We start from the raw sequence: 24,027 nt of genomic DNA, 5'->3' as shown, positions 1-24,027 counted from the left end.
ATTTTCAAGAACTCCCCGTCTGACCTGCATTAATTAGGCTAAGGACCCGCATTTAATGGCATTTCAATCTCTGGGACCACAATTGATATAGTAAAATCTATGTTATTTAACTTTGAGTGTGTAAAAATGGAACCAAATGTGCAGACTTAGTTTAAGGCTCCATTTGGTGGGGTGGGTCCCCTGGAACTCCCTCAAGGACGCCCGGGGGGTCCCCAGACCCCACTTTGAGAAACACTGCAGTAGGCTACTTCATTTACACATTTATACAATGAAAACAGTTATTTTGCCCATGCATGGTTTGCCTCATGTGGTATGGAGTTAATAGCCCATGTAGGCCTATATAGACACATAACCATATCCTACAATGAAATTAAATATTAGACTTGTCTGAGAGACAAATGGGGGCTAGTGGCTCCAACATGGACTAGATTAGGGTGCTTGTTCACATGAAAAGGGGTCTGAGAAGCATTGCTCTAATTGACTGTGACAGGCTCTATGCATGGGGACTAGATTAGCGACAGCTCAGCCCATCAGCCAGCCACACTAGTCTTCTGTAGCGGCATGTGCAGCTATAATCTATTATAACAACACCGTTTATGTCACTAACATGTCATGCTGCTAGTTGGGGCCTATAACTGAACAAAGAGGTCCCTTTTAATAGCCTACTGCTGCGAAAACTAGATTACGATATGATCTCACTCATCTCAGAGATGTCAGTCATAGTGGCTTAGCTTAGCCTACCTTATGATAAGTGTGAGTGTCCTTTTATGAAAGCCTATATAGGCTGCCTATAAATAACAGTGGTTCCCAAACTTTTAGCTTGTTACCCAAAAGAGAAATTAGAATTTTCCCTGGACCCAAACTAGTGAAAATAGCATAGCCATATCTACAAGCTCGCAATGCAACATTTGTTTTCTAATTTATGGAATTTCTTAGATTTTTCTTTTCATTTGTTCTTGAAATTACTTATTAATAAAAAATAATTTCCTTAAATGAGAAAACAAAATTGTGCATTGCCCATACAAATGTGTCCGCGGCCCTCAAACGGGCCCCGACCCACTGATTGGAAACCAATGACTATAAGATCTATGCCTCGTTACCAGATGTCAAATGTAACCCGAAACTGAGCAGAGCATATGCATGTAAAGTATGCAACATGCATGAACCTCACAGCTGCACATAGATTGTAACTCCACAAATGTAACCAAAATGATATTGTAGGCCTACACTATAGAGTTAAATCTATTAAGTCTGTGTACATTTGATTCTGATCACAGCACACGATGAGTGAAGATCTGCAAGGAAACCAAACATGGGGAAAAAACAATTAACTCACTTGCTTTTGTCCGCACTCATCTTGTCAAACTTTGTTGAAAGATCTTCGAATAGTTGGCTAAATCACCAGCTGTCCAGTCCTCTGTGCCTCGTCTCGGGATGTTTTTAATTTAAAAAACGGCACACGATTTGGGGTTTGATTTACGCGCTTTTGGAACAGAGTGCAGCCAAATTGCCAATGGAATCAAACGTAAAGCCCCCGCCGCCGTCCTCCTATCCTCTCGTTTGGTCGGACTGTAATGTTCTTGCTCTCTATGGATGTCCGAACTAGTGTGCGTGGACTCATGTCGCGCTAAGTTTGATCATGCTGCTGGAAGTTCAGTTGAGATGGTTTTTGTGTTGTGAAGGAGCTGACTCTCTCTCCGTCTCTCTACGTGTGTCTGCCTGGCTTGTAAGCAGCGTGTCTTGTTCCATTTTTAAAGAACCATCCTCCCTCCCTCCTCCAGCCGTGACGCCACAAGTGGGAGGGGGTGAAGGTCAAAAAGTAGACCGAGAGAGGCAGGCCCATGAATGATGCCATCACTCATTGTCACATCTCTGACAGCGTCGGTTCAGCAAAAAGCTAAGGTATGGCAACATGACTGGTGTCTTGCACGCGCGCGAGGGCGCAGTCATGACACCAGTCATGTTGCCATACCTTAGCAAAAGGCACAATGAGAAGTATATTTAATATTTCCCCCTGTAGCCAAGGTATGGCAGCTGCCATATAGCTTGCCATACCCAATTGACGCCTCTGATCTCTGACTCTGGGGTGCATGTTTGTAAAAACACCAGTAGAAATATTGCAATGTAGAAATACTAAAAGTCTGGAATTCAACTTGTCATGTGCTCACATCCAATGATGGACAAACTCTAGTAGGCCTACTTGTGTCATGCACATTTTCTTTTTAATATCTGTGCATTGCTGTATTGTTCTACAACAGGGTTTATTCGACTAGATTAGGCATGGGGCCACAATTTTAAAATGACTTCGAGGGCCACAATACTGTGTTTGTGGTTAACTGTATGGCTGTTTGTTGTGTGCTATTAGGACACAGCAATGGTCATACATTAGGCTATAATGTCCATTGTGGTAAGTTGGTAACTGGTGGTAACTTATGAGGGCCGGCGGCTTCATACTGCATTTATGCCTTTTGATGTTTGATAGGATCATTTCTGTGCCAGTTCTTTGGGCGGCTGCACAACATAAAAGTGAAGCTTTTGATCATGCTTCACTTGGCATCACAATATATATAGCCTATAACAGGGGTTTTCAAAGTGGGTGACGGGGCACCCTGGGGTGCCGTGATGCCAGTCCAGGGGTGCCGCGAGATAATTTGCTAAGATTTGAAATTCATCAATATCACTTATATGCTTAGTAAAACAGACCTGATTTGCACTGTAGTTCTTTTTCCATCTATGACAACTCTCTTCACCAAAAATAGCAGATCTACAAGATCACAACGCGTCACAATGTGACGCGTTGTGAGCTTGTAGATCGGCTATTTTTGATGAACCTTCCCCCCAGAATAGGCATGCTGGGGTTCGAGTGGTTAAACATCAAGTATAACGTTATTTTCAGTCAGTTCTGGTGGAAACAGATATTTCTCTGTGATGATGTAAGATTCTAAAAATGAACAGTGTAATTCAGGGGGTGCTGTGGATAAAAAAGTTATTTACAGGGGTGCCCTGAGTCAAAAAGGTTTGAAAACCCCTGGCCTATAATATAAATAGTAAGATGGAATTCATTTCCCCAGCGGATTCCTTGTCACTGGCATCACAGTCAGCAACCACACTTCCCAGAATTGCGTATTTCGAGTTTTTAAAAGTTTTTGTGAGCACCCTGCTGATAAGAGCACACGTGTCTCCAGAACCACCAGTTTAGAATGACACATAAAGATGGATCAGCCCAGGACGCTCTTGATGACGAATGATGAAACATACATGTGTAAAATCTACAAGTGGATGAAGATTTAGCAGATGGAAGATGGACAGATAGAGATCCACTTAAAGGCTAATGGATGCAGAATGAGAATTCTGTCTTCACTGTGATGGACAACAGCTGTCAGCCACTCAAAACTGCATAATGATGGATGCACTCGAAACTCACCTGTTGGTGTGTAATGGAAATAACAATGGATCAGTCCAGGACACTATTGATGACAAATGAAACATACTGTGTAACATCTACAAGTGGATTAAGATTTAGCAGATGGGAGATGGACAAAATCCACTCAAAAGCGAGTGAATTCTTGCATGATGATCTTGTAGTGACATTTCTATTCATTCATTGTCTTTCAAATATAGTGGCGTGAATGTCACAACTCACAAGTATCCCAAAAATACCAAAACTCGAAAAGTACAGAAATTCAACAAATGTACTTAGTACTCATATAAATGGTTACTGTCCACCACTGCTAGCGTGTGATTTAGGCCTACAGATTGGAAACAGGAATGATGAGAAACAAAGCCTTGAGAGCTGCAGGATAGATAAGGTGAATGTGATCCCTTGCAGAGTCTAGCGCCACCTTCTGGACTTTCATGGTCATTGCACTTGAAAGAGAAGTTCCAAAAGGGGGTTCTTTGCCAGAGTTGCTGTTTCAAAACGTCACTTCTTAAATAGCCTATAACCTCTTAAATAATTCTCAGAGTGTACTTATTCCAAAATAATTTATTCCACAGATCTCATTTCCAAGAGAGTTACATACATGTGATACATTAAAATGTTCAAACATGTAAAAGTGGATGAATTTCAGCTATTGCTTATACCGTGCGTCTACGGTACATTTACACACAAGAGTAAAGAGTAAAAAACACACAAATTATAGAGAAAGCATTCAAAAACTACCACAAAAAGGTGAAGGCACTGCTGTTGATCCAATAATTTAAAATAATATACATGTTAACGTATCAGTGCACACATGTCTAGTATAGTGCAGTGGTTCCCAACCTTTCCTGAACCAGGGCCTACTTGAAAACCTTGAATGCGTTATTTTAACAATCAATCAATCAATCGACTGTGTTCTAGCTTGGATCAATAAACTAACATAGTACAGGGTTCCCCCGGTCATGAAATTCCTAGAAATATTTTGAAATTTGAAAAATATTTTTCCAGTACTGGAAAAGTTTTGGAATTGATCAAGGATCCTGGAAGGCCCTGGAAAAAATAGCTATGCATTGTCTTTGGTTATTGATTTTGTTAATACCTCTGAAATGACAAATTAAACATTGGCCAAATTGTCAAATATTAGAGGCAGAAATTGTGAAAATAGCAGATCTACATTTTCACAATAAAATTCTTAGTGCTCGTCAGGGTGCCGGGTCCCCAGTTCAAATATGATTATTTCGGGGATCACAGCCTGAAAAGGTTGAGAACCACTGGCATACACTACTTGTCTTTAGGCATTGCGCATAGGAGTAAGCGACTTGTTATTGAGCTGAATTATTGTTATATAGCCCTGGAAATCGGGTTAAATATTCTGGAAAAGTTTTGGAAATTAATTGGTAAAGATTTGTAGGAACCCTGATAGTACTTTCAAGTTCCTATTTATCAGCATCAGAATACAAACATTTTCAAGTTTTGAAAGATTTTTTTTTCTTCTTTTTTTTTTACATACCTGTATACTGTATATATTTTTATATTAATCTTATATTATCAATACATTATCATTCATTTGGGGGACCCACTTGCAATATCTTATTTGCGGTCCAACAATGGGCCCTGGCCCACAGGTTGGGAACAGCCGCTCTACTCTTACCTGCATGTATCCTGCGTTTCACGCTTAGTGCTGTTGCAGCAGCAGCAACAACAACTGAATAATGGTTTCATCATATCACATAGGCTGTATCTGGCTTTAAAATAAAAACAAACACTTCCTAAAAAAATATACAACAAAGTGAAAGAAATGATATAACTAATAAAAGTACATTAATTCAACATCCGTCCTCACTGCCTCGCAACTTCTCCATAACGTTTGATTGTCATCACATGTGGTTTCACAGCGTGCTTAAGAACTCCTTCACCTGGAAAATAAACCACAGCAGATCAACTATTAGTGTTAACAAAACAAGCACATTTAATAGGCAATAACCGTGCAAATAACATACTATTTCATTCACAATGTTCTGTATCAGCAATTCAGCATTGATTGGGCAAGAAGCCGTCGGGCAGAAACCGTTTCTCACTATTTCTTTTTTGTAAATGAATGGCCTACTTCAGGGTTCCCCAATAGGCGGCCCGTGGGCCATTTGCGGCCCGTGGAGTAATAATGGTGGTATAAGAGCAGCAACAACACTAGTATATTGTCGTTGTAGGGTGGAAATCTCGTATCTCCAAATGTGTACGTTCTTTCGCAAATCATACAAGGCCGTCGCACAAAAGTAGTGAAAACAGCAGATGTACAAGCACACAACGCCTCGCACCGCGAGGCGTTGTGTGCTTGTAGATCGGCTGTTTTCACTAGTTTAAATTATTTTTAATAAATTCAAAACGAACGGTTTTGGACATACAAGATTTTCACCTGACAACAACGAAAACTGTCGCTGGAGTAGCGGGAACGCCACCGTCGCCCCCTGCAATGTTGTGGCCCTCGGCTTGGTACCCTAGACATAATTCAATGCTGTGGCCCTCGGCTTGGTACCCTAGACATAATTCAATGCTGTGGCCCTCGGCTTGGTACCCTAGACATAATTCAATGCTGTGGCCCTCGGCTTGGTACCCTAGACATAATTCAATGTTGTGGCCCTCGGCTTGGTACCCTAGACATAATTCAATGTTGTGGCCCTCGGCTTGGTACCCTAGACATGATTCGGCCCTTGGGGAAAACTAATTGGGGAACCCTGGCCTACTTCATCGTATTCACTTTGTTATAATATAACATAATATAATATAATATTATGCTCACAACACTTTACATTTCTGACTAATAAAGCGTTATGACCTTGCAGATATTATTACTACTACTATTTTTGAAAAATCTGAAAAGGTTTGATACCTGCCCAAAATAGGGAAGTTAGGTTGAAAGTATGTCTGTGGGGTTTATCAATATTTATCAATAGTAAAACCAATGAAAAATATGAAGAGCGTGTGGCTAAATAACAACTAAATTGGAAAAGTGATAGTTTTGGATATATACATGATTTCCATCCGACAGAGACAATTTGCTTTGTATGCATATTGCATAATGAGTCCCATGTCTTGCTAAAGACTCGTCAAACGGGAGGGAGATGCCATGAGAACTCTTGTTTAACCATCAACACCAAACTGCTACACAAGCAACACCTCAGGCCTCGGCTCCAGAGGTCAAACCCGTGTGTGGCTATTTATGCTAAAGGTAAAGAAAGGCTAGTAAAGGGGCAATTCAACAAGCCCTGCACTGCAAAACCTTCAGTGTTAATTTAGCTTTAAGAGTGTACAAATGGAACCAAATGGACCCGTAAGGGGCCCCTTGGTTTCATTTGTATACTCTCAGAGTTATAGGACCACCATTAAATGGATAAATTAAGTTACAAATGGATAAATTAACACTGACGGCATTACTGTATATTCCCATACACGTATAAAACACAAATACATAAACACGCCACACACCTCATAGAATTGTACATCGTCCATTGGAAAATGTATCAGTATTGCTCAATTCAAGACTTGTAAAGACTATTGCCAATGTACTATATTTCAACAGAAGTTTTAACCAAAACATATTCACAATTTCCTTTTTGGAAAACGATATAATAGCATATATACAGGATTCCCACACATTTTTACCAATTAATTTCCAAACCTTTCCAGAATATTTAACCCAATTTCCAGGACTATATAACAATAATTCAGTTCAATAACAGGTCACTTACTCCTATGCGCAATGCCCAAAGACAGGTAGTGTATGCCAGTGGTTCTCAACTTTTCAGGCCGTGAACCCCGAAATAATCATGTTTTAACTGGGGACCCCGGCATCCTGACGAGCACTAAGAGTTGAGGAATTTCGTATAACACGGTTCTATTGTGAAAATAGCAGATCTACATGCTCACAACGCCTCGCAAGCATGTAGATCGGCTATTTTCACAATTTCTGCCTCTAATATTTGACAATTTGGCCCATGTTTAATTTGTCATTTCAGAGGTAAATCAATCACCAAAGACAATGCATAGCTATTTTTTCCAGGACCTTCAAGGACCCTTGATAAATTCCAAAACTTTTCCAGTACTGGAAAAATATTTTTCTAATTTCAAAATATTTCCAGGAATTTCATGACCGTGGGAACCCTGTATAATATTGCAATGTTAATATTCTCTCACCTTCTCGATCATGTCGGCACACTTGGGAGTGTTCCCTTTAAAGTCCTCATCAACATCCATTGTCAGGATTGGTAGATTGTTTAGATACTGAAACTCCATGCTGTGGGGCCAGGGGTGGAATTAAACATTAACAATGCTTATTTTTACAAACAATATCCTTTTGTTAACATCATTTCCTTAAGCAATTGAGCCTTTAAAGGAAGTCACAACAAGACTAAGAAATAATATGTTTCCTTTCCTGTTCATTTCTAAGAAGCCATCAAAGAGACAAAGACACAGCTCATAAAGTACGCGTCAGGGAAACTATTTTAATCTCATAGTTGTCACACCGGTTTCAAAAAGCGTATGAAAGCCTCTCTCCTTCATGCAAAAAGATTGGTACTGGTAGGTAGGTACTAGGTCATGCAACAACTGAGAGAGACTGGTACTTGTATAGGTCTTATGTATCGCAAAAATAATATTTCAAACATGTTACTTGTCCTTTGTTTGACCTTTTCTTGTAGATCTGCTATTTTTGAAAAAGTCGCGAAAATGTGTGCAAATCTTTGAATATATGTATTTTCAAAGCGAATGTTTGTAACTCAAATTTTGCTTCTGGGTCGTCCCTGGAACTAAATATTTTGAGATGGGGGTCCACGGCCAAATACATATCATTTTGGGGGTCCTTCACATGAAAAGGGTTGAGAACCACTGACATAGTAGTCTCTCAAGAACAAACTAGCTGAGCTCTTTGACCATGGCTGGCCAGATTGCTGACATAGAAACATAGGTTTTTCAAAAATAGCAGATCTACAAGCTCAAAGCGCGGCACTCGGTGCCGCGCTGTGAGCTTGTATATCTGCTATTTTTCAATAGATAAAGCATAAAATAATAATACAGTATAATGTGTACCCGTTCTGAATGGATTAAGTCAATTGCCAATTGAACGCGCATTTTAGCTACTTGTCAGTCACTGCTAATGCCTACAGTTGGTCATAGGGAGGGTGGCAGTGACGTCAATTATTTTCCAGTTTAGGCGAGAGGATGTAATACGTGCGGTGGAACATGCTATTCCGGTTGCTATAACGGTTTTGGACATACAAGGTTTCCACCCGACAACAACGATATAGATAACCGGCCGAGCCGGAAGGAGAATTATAACCCCAGCAGGAAACGTAGTGTACGCCCTGTGCCACCTGGTGTGTCCCTCAGACATATACGTGTCTTCAGGGCAAATGCATTATAATTAGTGATTCAGCCCTATCAAAAGTTTGGTAGAGATGGGATTTATGGGTCTTTGAAGTGAGCCGGATCTCTGGGATCCGCTCCTTTCAAAGAGCCGTTCAAAATTCTGGCTCACTCTAGTTACTAGTTACTTTTTGATTATAATTACAAATTCACTTCAACCCTATACATTTCAGACATATATATAGGCTACATTTCCGCCATTTGAAAATAGCCGATCCACAAGCTCACAATGCGTCGCGTTGCGACGCATTGTGAGATTGTAGATCTGCTATTTTCAAATTATTTTTCTACATTTTCTCAGAAAAAACAGTGAAATGGGACATTCTGAATGTTTTCTACTATTGGTATTTTAAGTGCATTTTGATACCGATACTTTTGTACTTTTACTCAAGTAGCATACATTTTAATTCCAAACTTCTACTTGTGGCAGAGAATTTCCACGTTGCAGTATTGATACTTTTACATAAGTAAAGAATGTTTGTACTTTTTCCACAGCTGTTCATTTACAAAAGGATAGGAACGGCTCCCTACAGCGAACCGGATCCCATCGTTCATTTCAAAGAGCCGTTCAAAAGACTCGATTCGTTCGCGAACGTCCCACCTCTAAAGTATGGGCGATTTGTGCGCATGCATCCCTTACCGCATGGTCTTGTGCTGTAGCCAGCTCTCGTGCTTGAAGTGGAGCTTCTCCAAGTACTCCAGAGGTATGTCTTGTTCTTCTTCTCTGCCTCGGGTGTGCAACCTATGCAGACATTTCTAACAAAAGGAAGAACATAATGTGAGAAAAGATATTGATCCCTGAAGGGAAATCCAGGTCATACAGTAGCATCAACAGCAGAAACACAGAAAATGTACAGGTAAGAGTAAAGATTAATGAATAATAAATAGTAACTACATATAACTAGAAAGGTGCAATTCTGAGAACTTGCAGGTGTGGTTGCCTATTTATATTATACTAGAAGCTGGGCCGCCCTTCGGGCGGCCCAGCGTCTAGTCGGCGACCTGGCCAACTCGGAACAACATAAATAGGGAATGAATGCCCCGCCCTTTAATGCAAACCCCATTATACCTGTTGTCATAGGACCCGTTTTGACCATCTGTTTGCCTGTGTCCATTTATGCCCATATATGGAGATATCTGTTATCTGTCTGTCTGTCAGCGTCCATTTTATGTCCATATATGGAGTTCACTGCAGATATAGTTCTGGGTCCATTTTATGCCCATATATGCCCATATATGGAGATATCTGTCTATTTGCGTCCATTTCACGCCCATATATGGAGATCTCTGAATCTGTCTGTCTGTGTCCCTTTATGCCCGTATATGGAGATCTTTGTGATTCTGCGTCCATTTTATGCCCATTTATGGAGATCTCTGTATCCGTCTGTCTGTGTGTCTGTCTGTGTCCCTTTATGCCGTATGAGATCTCTGAATCTGTCTGTCTGTGTCCCTTTATCCATTTTATGCCCATATATGGGGGCATTCATTTTATGCCCATATATGGAGAACGCGCGTGCCCGTGGGACGAACGGTTCTCATATGGGGGCATTCATTTTATGCCCATATATGGAGAACGCGCGTGCCCGTGGGACGAACGGTTCTCGAGATACGCGGATTACCTACATACATACACACTCACAGAGATTTTTTGTTGACTCATGTGGCGTACGTCTGCCCATATATGCCCATATATGGAGATATCTGTCTATTTGCGTCCATTTCACGCCCATATATGGAGATCTCTGAATCTGTCTGTCTGTGTCCCTTTATCCATTTTATGCCCATATATGGGGGCATTCATTTTATGCCCATATATGGAGAACGCGCGTGCCCGTGGGACGGAACGCGCGTGCCCGTGGGACGAACGGTTCTCGGAGATCTCTGAATCTGTCTGTCTGTGTCCCTTTATCCATTTTATGCCCATATATGGGGGCATTCATTTTATGCCCATATATGGAGAACGCGCGTGCCCGTGGGACGGAACGCGCGTGCCCGTGGGACGAACGGTTCTCATATGGGGGCATTCATTTTATGCCCATATGGAGAACGCGCGTGCCCGTGGGACGAACGGTTCTCGAGATACGTGGATTACCTACATACATACACACTCACAGAGATTTTTTGTTGACTCATGTGGCGTACGTGATGTCAGAGCCTTTTATGAAGTGATGTCACAATGAGTCAGAGCTTTCGCCGATTTCCTCAGAAACAGCCTGATGTCAACAATCAACCCCGCATAAGGAGATTCCGAACGTTTCGCGCCGGTTTGGGAAAACCGCGCGTCGGGTCGGGTCGAGACCCGGCACTGCACTCCGTGCCGTGGCCATATATGGGGGCATTCATTTTATGCCCATATATGGAGAACGCGCGTGCCCGTGGGACGGAACGCGCGTGCCCGTGGGACGAACGGTTCTCGGAGATCTCTGAATCTGTCTGTCTGTGTCCCTTTATACATTTTATGCCCATATATGGGGGCATTCATTTTATGCCCATATATGGAGAACGCGCGTGCCCGTGGGACGGAACGCGCGTGCCCGTGGGACGAACGGTTCTCATATGGGGGCATTCATTTTATGCCCATATGGAGAACGCGCGTGCCCGTGGGACGAACGGTTCTCGAGATACGTGGATTACCTACATACATACACACTCACAGAGATTTTTTGTTGACTCATGTGGCGTACGTGATGTCAGAGCCTTTTATGAAGTGATGTCACAATGAGTCAGAGCTTTCGCCGATTTCCTCAGAAACAGCCTGATGTCAACAATCAACCCCGCATAAGGAGATTCCGAACGTTTCGCGGCGGTTTGGGAAAACCGCGCGTCGGGTCGGGTCGAGACCCGGCACTGCACTCCGTGCCGCGGCGGGGAACGCGCGTGCCGAATCTGAAGCCGGTGGGACGAACGGTTCTCGAGATACGCGGATTACAAACACACACACACACACACGCACGCAGAGACTTCTCGCATTTATAGATAGATGATGTCACATGAAGCTTGACCAATCCTCAAGGGACGCAAACCTTTGACCTTACTCTAGGAACAAAAATCACACCCTGTGAAGTGAGCGGTGCATGGTATCAAATACTGATACTGTGACGCAATGTCAGTTATAACCCAATGGGAAAACCCTTGGAGATTTTACATCAAGCCTACATCATCCATGTCAAAGTACACAGCAAACGTCAAACGTATCAAAAGTACAACTCCATATTTGGGCAATAAATATGAATAAAATCGCACCTGTGCAATGTGAATCAATGTGCACACGAAATGTGAGTTTAGCTCAGGACATTATTCTATTATTTCAAAAAAAGTTAAATAGAAAAATAAACTACAGAACTCGTGAACAAAAACTCCAGACAGTCACACAGGTCCTAAACATGTAAATAAAAAGTTAGAATAAAACACTGTGTATACTGGCCCTATCTGCACTGCATCTCTGAATGAGGTGAACAGGCCTATCAATTAATATAAAGGTAGAGTGAAAATATGAATGAATATACATCTATCGCATAGTATGTAAAGTCTATGAACAATGAATGAATACCAGTATACCCATATTCCCTCCTGATTGGCTACGATTGCCTTCTAAAGTTTGTGTATGCGACGTGGCGGTCGCTTATCTCCCGATTAGGGAGTCTTACTGGTTACGGTAAATAATTCCTACTTCCTGCTGTTACATGCCGTGCCGTGAGCTGCAAGCTCTCAACGTGTCGCATCCGCAACGTGTTGTGAGCTTGTATGTCAGCTTTTCTCAAAGTTACGTTAAGCCTGCTTTGGGGAGTGCCAGCTCATCTACTTCTTCATGTTTCTGACTTCCTGTGCAAATACATTTACGTTCCGGGAAAACCTGTCCCGATTCTTGGTCTGCAGGTTGCGTTCTATTCCCGCCATGAGATTCCCAAAGCATGAGAGCATCAGTTGCTGCTTCTCCAGCGGCTGGCTGTTCACGATGCTGTTCCTCAACTCAGCGAAATACGTCTCATTGAGAAGGATCAGCCCTAACAGAGGCCTGGACATGGCCCAAAGGTCCCGGGAAGGTTTCTCAAAGATGAAGTTCAGAACCGTGGAGAGGATCCGCTGGAGCATTTCTGCTTGCTGCTGCATGATGTTCAGGAAGCGATTGTCCGTTTCCGCCATGGGAGTACGTTGTTTCTTGGCAGAGGGTGAGAACAAGTAGAACAAGTAGGTTACGATGTGATTCAGACTGGAGCAGCTCGCCACAGATACCATGGTTTCTAGAATGATGGTGTCCACACAGGGTAACAGCACGGTGAGCCCTTCCGATATGGAGGACATGATGTAAATCACAGCATGTGAATCCAGACTGGCGACAAAGTACATGTGGTCCTGGGTCACCACTTCCAGCAAAGCATAGAACGTCTGGCTAAGCTTGGGATACTCCTGGATGCCGCTGAGCGGGATGGAAAGCGACAGTTTGACGAAGGTCTGCAGCGCGTTCTCCAGAGCGTCGTCGCCGTAGAGACGGAGCGCTCCGACGCTGACGTAGTGGCCGCCGAGGACGGCCTTGAGCATGCTGAAGCACACGCTCACTCCCTTCAGCTTCAGCCTGTACGCCTGGTCCTTGGGCACCTCCCCCGAGGTCAGGATAGCGTTCCCGTAGGTGGTGATCATCTTGCTGGTCTCCCGGAACAGCAGGATCGCGTTGGGCGAGGAGACGGCAAACTGGAGCCTCAGGCTCTTGTTGTGAACGAGCTCAGCCATGAGTTTGAGGACAGGCGTGGTGCATGCCGGGTCGTGGTACCAGACCTCTATGGCTCTCTGCAAGACGGGCATGTAGGCTGGATAGATCCAGTCAAAGAGCATCATGAAGCTGCTCTTATCGGTGAAGGCAATTGCGATGCCTCTCAGGTCACGGACTAAACCCACCAAAGCCCGCTTGGCTTCCAGCTGGTTGAAGGTGTAGTTGCTGAGCATCTGAGCCACAGCTTCAAACACGGTCGCGAGGGGCAGCATGAACTGTTCAAACTGGTCCTCGTCCTCACCTAGATCAACCATGAGCAGGCGTCCGAGTGCAGTGTAGAAAGTGGTTCGACAGCGCGTGGTGCTAAGATTGGACTGGCTGTTGAGGAATGAGAAGTGCTCACTTGCATGGTTGTTCAACATGAACTGGATAGCACTGAGCTTTGCTAGATCACTCACAGTTTTGGGGGGCCCTAGAGAGAGCTCATTGAGTAGCTGAAGTGTCTTGAACGTGACTGGTTCAGAGTGGCCCCAGTATTTCAGATTGGTGATGATTTTCCCAATGAAGACATTAAGTACCGTGCTCCGATCGTGAAGTCCTAGAACCTCTGACAGCCGCACGTAAAGCTTGGATGTGTTAGCCTGGATATTATTAATGTAGATCTTTCTCAAAGACTCAAAGAAGCTGAGCATGGCCAGCTCAAGCCTCTCGTTGCCGGCCTGTGCCAGCCGAGAGTCTGTCAGATTCAACAGCCGGAGCACACGACATGCAAGCTCTCCATCCATGGCATCCTCTTCCTCGTTGCTGGTAAACGATATCCGTCCTCCGATCACGGCTCCAATCATATACACCAACCACGTCAACCAACCCTCTTGTACAGCGACGTCTGGCCTTCTGGAGCTTCTCGACTGCAGTAGCTCTTGATACTTCCGAGCTGACTGGTCGAAGAGTTGGACTAGTAAAGCCCAGGTCCCCGCGTAGCGATATCTCCCTATGGTGGAGAACTGCTCCATCTGCTCTTGGACAAAGGTGGCGTCGTCGAGGGGATCTTCGAGGCCGTCTCGGAGGATCCTGTGGACCGACTCGAGGCGCGACGTGATGTAGGCCTTGGTGACCTCGGGCGCGTACGTGTCCAACAGGTGTGGGGTGTCCTTCACATAGGGAATGTTTCCAACCAGGTTGTGCCATAGCTCCAGCAGGTAGTGAACGCTGTTGGGTGCAAAGTCCCATTGCTGCAGACCGCCGACAGTAAAGTTAGTTATGAGGCGTATTACTTCAGGGTAGCTCTCTACCTTTACCAGCTCGAATAGCCGGTAGTTGCTCTTCAGCTGTGCCAGAAGCCGACAAAACTGATGGCAGTTATCAGGGTCTGGCAAACACTGTGGGTTTTCTAGTATTCTTTTAACTCCCTCCACTAACTGCGCAAGGAACTTTTCTCCTTCCGCGCTGCTGAATAGAGACTTCCGAAATGAAACTATTTGAACGAGACATGACAACACCAATGGGGAGAGGGACGGAGGGGTGGAATGGTATAAGTTGAAAAAGAGGTCTAGGGTGGAGGAATCGAGAAATGCTGATTTCCAGGTCATGGGGATCTGTACGGTGAGGAATCCACAATCCTGGTTATGCGTTCCTATGAAATCATAGCTGAGGCAGCTGTGGCTTAGCTTCAGCAACTGCATCAGCAGGGCATGCTGAGACTCGTGGTTCAGGTTAAGGTTATTCTCCGATACCTGTTTGAGCAAATTGCAGGACAAAGTAAAAATGTCAAAAAGCGAGGAATCCCGAAATGACGCCGCTATCTTCCTATGCTCCGCCAGTGTATGCTTTGTCGTGTCAAACCGATCAATCTCGTCGGTTAGCTGGGTGAGAATGGTGACGCCTATGATGCAGTGTTCCACGCTGTCCTGTAAAAAGCGCGTAACGTCGGCAATGACATTCCGGAAGACATAGTCGTCCTTCTGGCGACAGTCATGCCAGCCCAGCTTGGTGATCCGGGCGTACAGCTGAACGAGGGCCTGGGTCACAAACGCGACCAGCTTGGGCCGCGCCACGAGATAATTCAGCACATAGTTCCGGATGTCAATGCGCTGTTCGAGGGGCATGGGGTTGACAGTTCTACACACCAGCTGAGATAGACAGGTGGCGGCGAGCAGCTGGGAATATGGCGACGTGCCTCTCTCTAGCAGTAGCTGACATTTGCTCGGACACTCAGGGCTGTTGGTGAACTCCACCAGAGCTTTCTCCGCCTGCTGCCGGACAGCCGTGTCGGTGGACTCGTAGAGCTGCCTGCAGAGGATCTCCAGCTGTGCGAGGCCCGGCACATATTCTTCCATTTTGCTCCATTGCATGGGCCTCTCACTCGGCCGTGTTATCTTTGTAGATTGACTACGATTCCTTACATTTCATTTTACTAGTACGGTGCCTGTTGTCAAGAGTATTTGGAGGCCACTTTATGACATCAGGATTATGTCAGCTCGTCTCCATATTTGGGCGTATCGGGTAGGGATGGGACGATAATAGCTATTATCGTTTATCGTGATAAAAAAACACTCACAATATTCGCATCGTGGAGATTTAATTTCGTGAATATGTCCTCCGTCATGCACTGGGATCAATTCACAGCTGCATATCTGGTACCATTTAAACCCTCTATAATTGGTCAAACGGACCTAACCCTAACCCTTGAACCTTGAACCACTGGTCTCTCTGCCACAGTCGGTATAATCAGCTTTTCTTATTGTCTCATTGTTTTTTTTTTTCTCATTGTACATATCTGTCATTACAACACTGCTATTTCCACCACGCACCTTGTGTATATATCATGCACCTTATAATGTAAGTTCACAATATTTTCACCAGAGCCTTTGCAATTAGAAAAGGCTCCACACAATGGAAACAAGTCTTAGGATTTGTTGTGTTTATCCTCCGACTGCTTTTGAGTTTCATTTGACATCTGTCCTGTTTTTCAGTTTCTTACTTCCTCTATCTCTTTCCTTTCTTTGAAACTGTAATGATAAGAGCTTGTATAGCTTGTGTATTTCAGCCTCTTGTTTATATACCTGCGATTTGACAATAAAGTTGAGTCATTTTTGTTTTACTTCATACATGCTCTTCATTACCATAGCAAAACCATTGTATCAACATGATACGTACAGTAGATATATTAACCCATTTAGGCCTAGAATTATTGAATGCTTTAGCAATTGAAAAATAGCAGATCTACAAGCTCACAGCGCGGCACCGAGTGCCGAAAAAGTCGTGAAAATGTGTGCAAATATTTGAATATATGTATTTTTAAAGCTAACGTTTGTAACTCAAATTTTGCTTCTGGGTGGTCCCTGGAACTACAATATTTTGAGATGGGGGTCCGTGGCCAAATACATATCAATTTGGGGGTCCTTCACATAAAAATGTTTGAGAACCACTGACATAGTAGTCTCTCGAGAACAGACCAACTGAGCTCCAGTTAAGCGAAAAGGACCTTTTCTTTCACGATGGCTGGCCAGATTGCTGACATAGAAACATAGGGTTTTTTCCAAAAACCTTAGAAGGATTCAAAAGACACTTATAGAATCAGGTCAAAATCCAAATTTTCATGATTTTTCAAAAATAGCAGATCTACAAGCTCGCAGCGCGGCACTCGGTGCCGTGCTGTGAGCTTGTATATCTGCTATTTTTCAATAGTTAAAGCATAAAATAATGATACACAATAGTGTGTTACCCTAGGTTAACAAGTACACATTAGAATACCTCGGGTGCAGCTCGGAGGTAAATGATGCCGTCCAGCTTGATGTGCTTGCCAAACTGGCTGTGGAGCCAGCCGTGCCAGTCCTGATAGATGGCCCATTCTGTCTCATTCAGACACTCGCTCTCATAGAGGTTGGCTGCAAAGATGTACCTAGGATGTGGATATTAATGCAGGGTACAGAGATACAATTAGCATACATATATTACTGTATGTATTTCCTCCTAAACATCAGTGATAAAATCATCAGTGATAAGTTATCTATTTGCAACTCTGAGAGTGAACAAAAGTAGCCATATGTACCTTTGCATTTGGATAACCTGTTGCTTTTAATTAAATTAACGGCAAGGGGAGAATGGTCTAGTCCCCATGGGGAGAGAGGTGGTTTGAGTCAGTAAAGAGGTGGAGCCATAGTTTTGATAGTTTTGTACTTTTTCTGTTTTGTATGTGTCTATGGAGTTAACATTGCTCTAACAGACCCCCAGGTGGGGTAACTTATAATGCAGTAGAGGCGAGCTCTTATAATCTGCATATTTGCCTTCCCTGTGTATTTTTGGTTTCTTCATGAAAGCTGAAAGCCACTGAGTCAAAAGGCAGAAAAACACAGATTTAATGACATCGTAAACTCATCCCCTCCCCTTTTACCATTCGCCCAACACTGTGGGTGTGGCTAACTTCAGCTGGGTCACCACCCACCTGACAACAAGGCATACTTAATGAACTGGTGGATGTGGCCACATAAAAAATATAATACAAAATACATAATACTTTCTGTACAATTTTTTGGAAGTTTCCTCCTAGTATTAATCATAATACCTGATCATCATGTTTTAGGGGGGGGGGAAAAAATCATGGCACCCGATCTTTAAGACCTGACGCCGATTCTGCAAATGCCTTCTAAATCAGTAGTTCCCATCAAATTGATAAGTATTTGGCCGCGGATCCGCATCTGTAAATGTTTTGTGCCAGGGAACCCCAGAAAAAAAGATTTTAGTTAAAAAAGACCAGTAAGACTCCCTAATCGGGAGATAAGCGACCGTAGGTCACTTATCTCCACAAATAGAGCAAAAATGTGTTTTTCCAAAATCTTCCTGAGCATGTTGATGACATGAGTGTAGACATACTGTGTAGGGATTTTTGTGATTTTAGGGCAAAATCTGAATCGGCCTCATGGTGGCGCTAGAGGGCCATGTGAGAAATGAGGGGTGGGGTCTCCGCGCCGCCAAGGCGGACGAATAGGTACCGGCCCCGGCTCTCCCGGTCGCTCCTAGCCCGAGTTACGGCATTTTATGTGAGCTGCAGTGGCAGGGGGTCCTCCACTGGGGGCGCCACCACTTTTGCATCCGTTCTGGAGCACCAGGAGTGGGTGGTCCCTGGGAATGCCCCGTGAGCAGCCCCGTTGGGGTGGTCATTTGGTAATTTTTGCACATGTGCTCATTTTTTACACTTGGGGGTCCCCGAGGGAGCTGGGGGTCCCTGGAGCTCCGGGGGTCCTTGGAGGTTGTAGTTTGGCAGGTAAGGAGTGTGTGTGCAAAATCTGGCATGGATCGGGGCAACGGTTGTGGAGATATGAGCAGGGCAAAAGTGTGACGTGTGACGTGTGTGACGGACGGACGGACGGATGGACGGACGGACACCTCGAGCAGCTTTCTGTAGTAAGTGCGACCTACGGTCGCAAAAAAGAAAAAAAGAAATCAATTGCAAAAAAAAAAAACATGCAACATTTTTCAAAACCTTCCAATTCCCAGACGGGCCCCTAGTACCCACTCAGTTTCAGCTTATCGCGGAGGTTTCTGATTTCAATGGGTTCTGTTCTTGTGATACTGTACCTGTCACTGTAGATGGAGCGCTCAAAGAACTGCACTGGGTTCTGAGCCTCTCTGAGTTTTCCGTTGTTGGACTTGATCTGGGCTCGGACCCGACTCATGCAGGCGTAGCTTTGGAACGTGTAAGCCCACCTCTCTGGCTTCTCGTACATCATCTGCAAGACGTTCCCTCCACTCTTCTGGGATGTGGTCAACTCCTACCATTATGACAGAGGAAAGATGGTCAGGCAAACAATCAGGGGCGTCAATTGGGTATGGCAGGGGTATGCAGCTACCATACCCTGGGTCCAGGAGGGAAAATAAACGTTACTTTTAAATATAAATCCATGAATGTCTCTTTGTCTATCTGTTCTGGTTATTATGTTGTTAAATTACAGTAAAATAACTACAAATGCTAAATTTAACAAAATGGTCACTTGAACAATTAAGGTAATATAATTCTATTCTCCACATTTGTATTCTCCCCATCTTGACAAAATGGTATATTCCCAGGTTCCGCAAGTCAGCTGCACAGGTGCAATGTATTATTGATAATTGTGGCACGTTTACTAACATGCCAAGTTCAGCTGCACTTGAACAACCATGCCAAGCTGCTATATCCAGACCAAGAAACCGTAGAAACGGGGAAAAAATAGAATGTACTTCTTAAAATAAATGTATCATGCCTGTTGCTAAGGTATGGCAACATGACTGGTGACACCAGTCATGTTGCCATACCATACCGCCAATAGTGAGGAGGTGCTGACCACAGGAGAGAAAACTGTTGGTCGCACAACTCGTAGCCACGATGCATGAATGTTTGAACAAAAAATTTCTTCTTCAGGGTACCCTTAAGATTTGTTTTTATTGAAATGTTGGTAAAATACGATACAGGATGTGCCATGTGCACAGCAGTGTTAATGTAGATAAAAAACGATGAAAGATGTTCGTGGACTACATTTTTTCATTGACTAAATAAGAAGTAAATATATATATTGACAATTTCGTAAACGAATAAAAAACTAGACTAAAATGTTAGGGAGGGACTAGTGGAGAAGAGATCCAGTATAACAAAGACAGCGTGACGCGCTGTGAGCTTGTATATCGGCTATATTGTACTTTTACTCAACTACAATTAATTGAAAACATTAGTTACTTGTTACTTTTTGATTATTATTACAAAATACATATTAACCTCTTCAGCCCTATACATTTTGGCCATTTTCATATTAATACCTTTAAAAAGTTGTGAAAGGGGACATTCTGCATAATGAGTACTTTCTACTTTGTTACCAACACTTTTGTACTTTTACTACTGCAATTTCTACATTGCAGTATTTGATACTTTGACTTAAGTAAAAAAAAAAGGTCTTTCCACCGCTATTTTCGACGTGCGACCCCGCCGTATGACGAAGTAATGAATGACCGCAGCTGACTGAATGACTGAGTGTCAGGGATGTCCCCCCACAAGGCTGATATATATCTGTTCATCTGTCCAGGATGGACCATCTGTTGCTCAGGGCGTGTAATCCTAACCAGGGTGCTGGTGGTGACTCGCTGCTCCATCCGGACAGATGGCAGCTGTATTCTATATCGCTGCTGTGTCAGGCAGAAACCTCTCATCGCCACATTTTAACTTTTTGTGTGTGTTTTTCCCATAAATGAACACCCCCACTTGATTAGGGCTTGATTTTATATGACGATTAAAGTTCACACTGGCAGCTATACCAAGATACAGTCCATTGAGTTTACACCAAACTTTTCAGCCCGACCCCCCACAATAATCATATTTGAACTGGGGACCGCCCACAATAATCATATTTGAACTGGGGACCCCCCACAATAATCATATTTGAACTGGGGACCCCCCACAATAATCATATTTGAACTTGGGACCCCCCACCCTGACAAGCACTTGGAATGTAGGAGCTGAGGCAGCATTACACCAGTAAGACTCCCTAATCGGGAGATAAGCGAGATAAATATTGTGAAAATAGCCGAACTACGAGCTGTCACCAAAGGACCCAGTCACCAAAAATGGGAGAGGACCTGTGATGTTCTGCTGTACTTTTTATTTCTGTTTTATCTATTAGTTTGGTCATTAAGGTCCACAGAATGAGAGGCCTGCTCTGCTGGAAACAACGCGAAAAAAAGTTACGGCCATTTGTACATTGACTGTCCCATTGACTCCACTAGAAATATATAAAAAAAAGTCTGCTTTAAGTAGCATGTGAGGGGTCAAACTAGAGGTTCTTCATGATTCTGAATCCATTGCAAGCATTTGTTTAGCATGAAAAACATTCCTTGGGCTGAATTTCGGCACCCCAAAACTTTGAAAATTGATGAGTCATCACTTTTTTTCCACTTTTCACTGTTTTGGGGTGCTGAAATTCAGCCCAAGGAATTTCTGTGGACCTTAATGACCAAACTATTAGATAAAACAGAAATGAAAACAGAAATGAAAAGTACGGCAGAAAATCACAGGTTCAACCCTATTCCTTGAGCTTTTGGGTCCCCGACTAACAGCGGTTTCCTCTTTCTTATGTGATATTTGTCAATTTGGTATTAAAAGGGTCTTAAAGGTTATTGAATTGCAACTTTGGAAATGTGCAGATACTCTGTACGCTCAGTCTTAAGGGTCATTCCCAGCAGGCAAGATAGAGATAAAAAAAATATCTTTCTCAATTGAAGTGGATGGTAAGGACCAATCTTTGAGACACAATCTGTTCATAGATTCCATATAGTTTCATTGTTTGACAGCACGATCATCAGTGTATTTTGGATTCATGTTAATTTGTGTTTTCAGATATTTAACCACTTGAACCGTCAATACGTAATAAACTTGACCTTTCACTCTATACTTAGTCTGCTCTTTTTCCCACCTACACCAAACCTCTTTGCCAAAAATAGCCGATCTACAAGCTCACAACGCCTCACAGAAAGTTCTCAGAATATGGACACTATAGGTTAATATAAAACAGTGTTTCTCAAAGTGAATTCCAGGGACTCTGTGGTTTCCTTTATGGGGGTCTAAATTGACCCATACAAGTCTGTAAGCCCCTGATACACATAGCAATTTTTTCATCAATATCAACCAGCAATGACCAGAGGCGTCAATTGGGTATGGCTAGGTATGGCAGTTGCCATACCTTGGCTAAAGGGGACATTTTTTATGTACTTCCTAATATAAATTCATGCCTGTTGATAAGGTATGGCAACATGACTGGTGCCTTGCACGCGTGAAGGCACAAAAAGATTAATCCAATGACGCTGCCAATGGCCATACCCAATTGACGCCTCTGGTCATTGCTGGTTGATATTGATAACTCTGACAGTGTACATTTGTACACTGTCAGAGTTAAGGGGAGACCACGAAATGTGAAAGTTTGAGAAACACTGATATAAAAAAAGGAGAAATGACCCCCCGTAGTAACTCTGAGGACTCCCTAGGGGTCCCGGACCACCTGTTGAAGACCCTTGCTTTATACTGTATGTTGGTTTGTTTACTTACTGTTGAGTGTAGAAAACAATGTTGCACATTAAGCTAATCAAGAATGTGAGTACTGAGTAGCTACTTTGTGCACCACTGCAGCATGGTGACCTACCTCGAACTCACTGTGCTGGGTTTGGACATTGCACCACCTAGCGATGGGTTCCGGTACCACCTCCCAGTCGGAGCTCTGCTGCTCCAAGAGGCGCACGAACGTTGACTTGCCCACCCCTGAGGAAGTTTACATTGATTTCATCACTTTGTAGGGACGATTCGTCGAGTGGTGAACAACCCATTACATTGATCGATATGTAAAGGCCTATGCATGTTCTGCATGGACGGGAGCTATGTGATATCTTGCCCTGGGTAATAGTGGGTGGGTGCATGTTATATAGAACCTCACCCGTCGCTCACGGGTGAGGTTCTATATGGGGCTAGGTGCATGTGAGCAGTGATGTAATGTTATAATAATGTAATGATGTAAGTAACAAAGTAAATGTAGGCCTACTGTACTGTAGCATACTGTAGTACAATTGAGGTATTTGTAGCCTACTTGAGTATTTCTGTACGTTTGCTTCTAGCCTACTCCACACCATCTCTCAGAGGCAATTGTATCTTTTACTCCACTACAATTATTTGAAAACTTGAGTTACTGGTACTTTTACTTATGTAAAGACATTTAGTAGGCTACCTTTGCCTAAGTGCTTATGTATATGTTATAACTAGCTACTTCAGAGACAGGAGCCAAGTTATTAGATTTTACGTATTGATGTGATTGTCTCACTCCCAGACAAGTGATTTTTTTCTTCATTGCCTTTCAGTTTTTCAACACAATAAACACAAACGGTACAGCATTACAAACACAGCATTATCACTCAGCTGCTAAACACAATAAACAGAAGCATACCAACAATGTCGCTGTAGTGCACACATGATGCAAGCAAGCAGGCAACATCGGCACACGATTATTATAAGTAGGCCGCCTATACATTATTATTAATAGTAGCCTGCCTACTACTTACCAATGTTTCCCTCGATGGAAATGCGCTTTATTGGTTTCTCCTCCATGCTGTCTTCCAGGGGACTGGGACACGTTCTCTTGCCCGTTGGAGGCATTTTCTTTTACAAATCAACTTTTCCTTTTTTTTAATTAGAATTGAACAGTTATTACAGTTGGAACAACAATGTGTCACTAACTGTAACTGACAGCCAACAAAGCGCGAATGTTGAACTTTGGCGGCAGCAGCTGTCATGCAGCGACACGCTGGCTCCGCCTCGGAAGTTGCGCCTGATGGCGCGTCGGTTTAGAGGCGTGTATCTATTCTGCATCTAGCTTAAGGCAAAATATTTGCATCTGGGCCCCTGTCCCTGGGGGTCCCTGGCCTGGAACTAAATATTTTTTAGATCGGGGGTCCGCCGCCAAATACATATAATTTC

The 24,027-nt window shown here is 43.4% G+C and overlaps 3 protein-coding genes across 3 annotated transcripts in view; all 3 read right to left on the bottom strand.

Moving 5' to 3' along the window:
* Nucleotides 1-1,453, bottom strand: part of LOC308298950 (electrogenic sodium bicarbonate cotransporter 1-like) — a 101,812-nt gene extending 100,359 nt beyond the window's left edge. The window contains exon 1 of the mRNA XM_080742648.1: nt 1,337-1,453. Coding sequence (XP_080598774.1) covers nt 1,337-1,356 — 20 coding nt within the window. The 5' untranslated portion in view covers nt 1,357-1,453. The remainder of the gene's footprint in view (nt 1-1,336) is intronic.
* Nucleotides 1,454-4,824: 3,371 nt separating this feature from the next.
* On the bottom strand, nt 4,825-23,730 carry dck (deoxycytidine kinase). The gene is made up of 7 exons (XM_080743247.1): nt 23,613-23,730; nt 22,706-22,821; nt 19,125-19,318; nt 17,301-17,448; nt 9,480-9,595; nt 7,613-7,712; nt 4,825-5,337 (listed from the first exon to the last, which is right to left on the bottom strand). Exons 1-7 carry the CDS (start codon nt 23,704-23,706, stop codon nt 5,311-5,313), a joined length of 795 nt encoding a protein of 264 aa, XP_080599373.1. The 5' UTR covers nt 23,707-23,730; the 3' UTR covers nt 4,825-5,310.
* Nucleotides 12,638-15,898, bottom strand: LOC308299041 (exportin-7-like; the record flags this gene model as incomplete). Its single annotated transcript, XM_080742767.1, has 1 exon — nt 12,638-15,898. One exon carries the CDS (start codon nt 15,896-15,898, stop codon nt 12,638-12,640), a length of 3,261 nt encoding a protein of 1,086 aa, XP_080598893.1.
* Nucleotides 23,731-24,027: the final 297 nt, after the last annotated feature.

This window comes from Nannobrachium achirus, assembly GCF_963921795.1.
Source record: "Nannobrachium achirus genome assembly, chromosome: 15".
Classification (NCBI taxonomy): domain Eukaryota; kingdom Metazoa; phylum Chordata; class Actinopteri; order Myctophiformes; family Myctophidae; genus Nannobrachium; species Nannobrachium achirus.
Note: the sequence above shows the minus strand (reverse complement) of the source record. Positions and strands in the feature narration are given on the sequence as shown.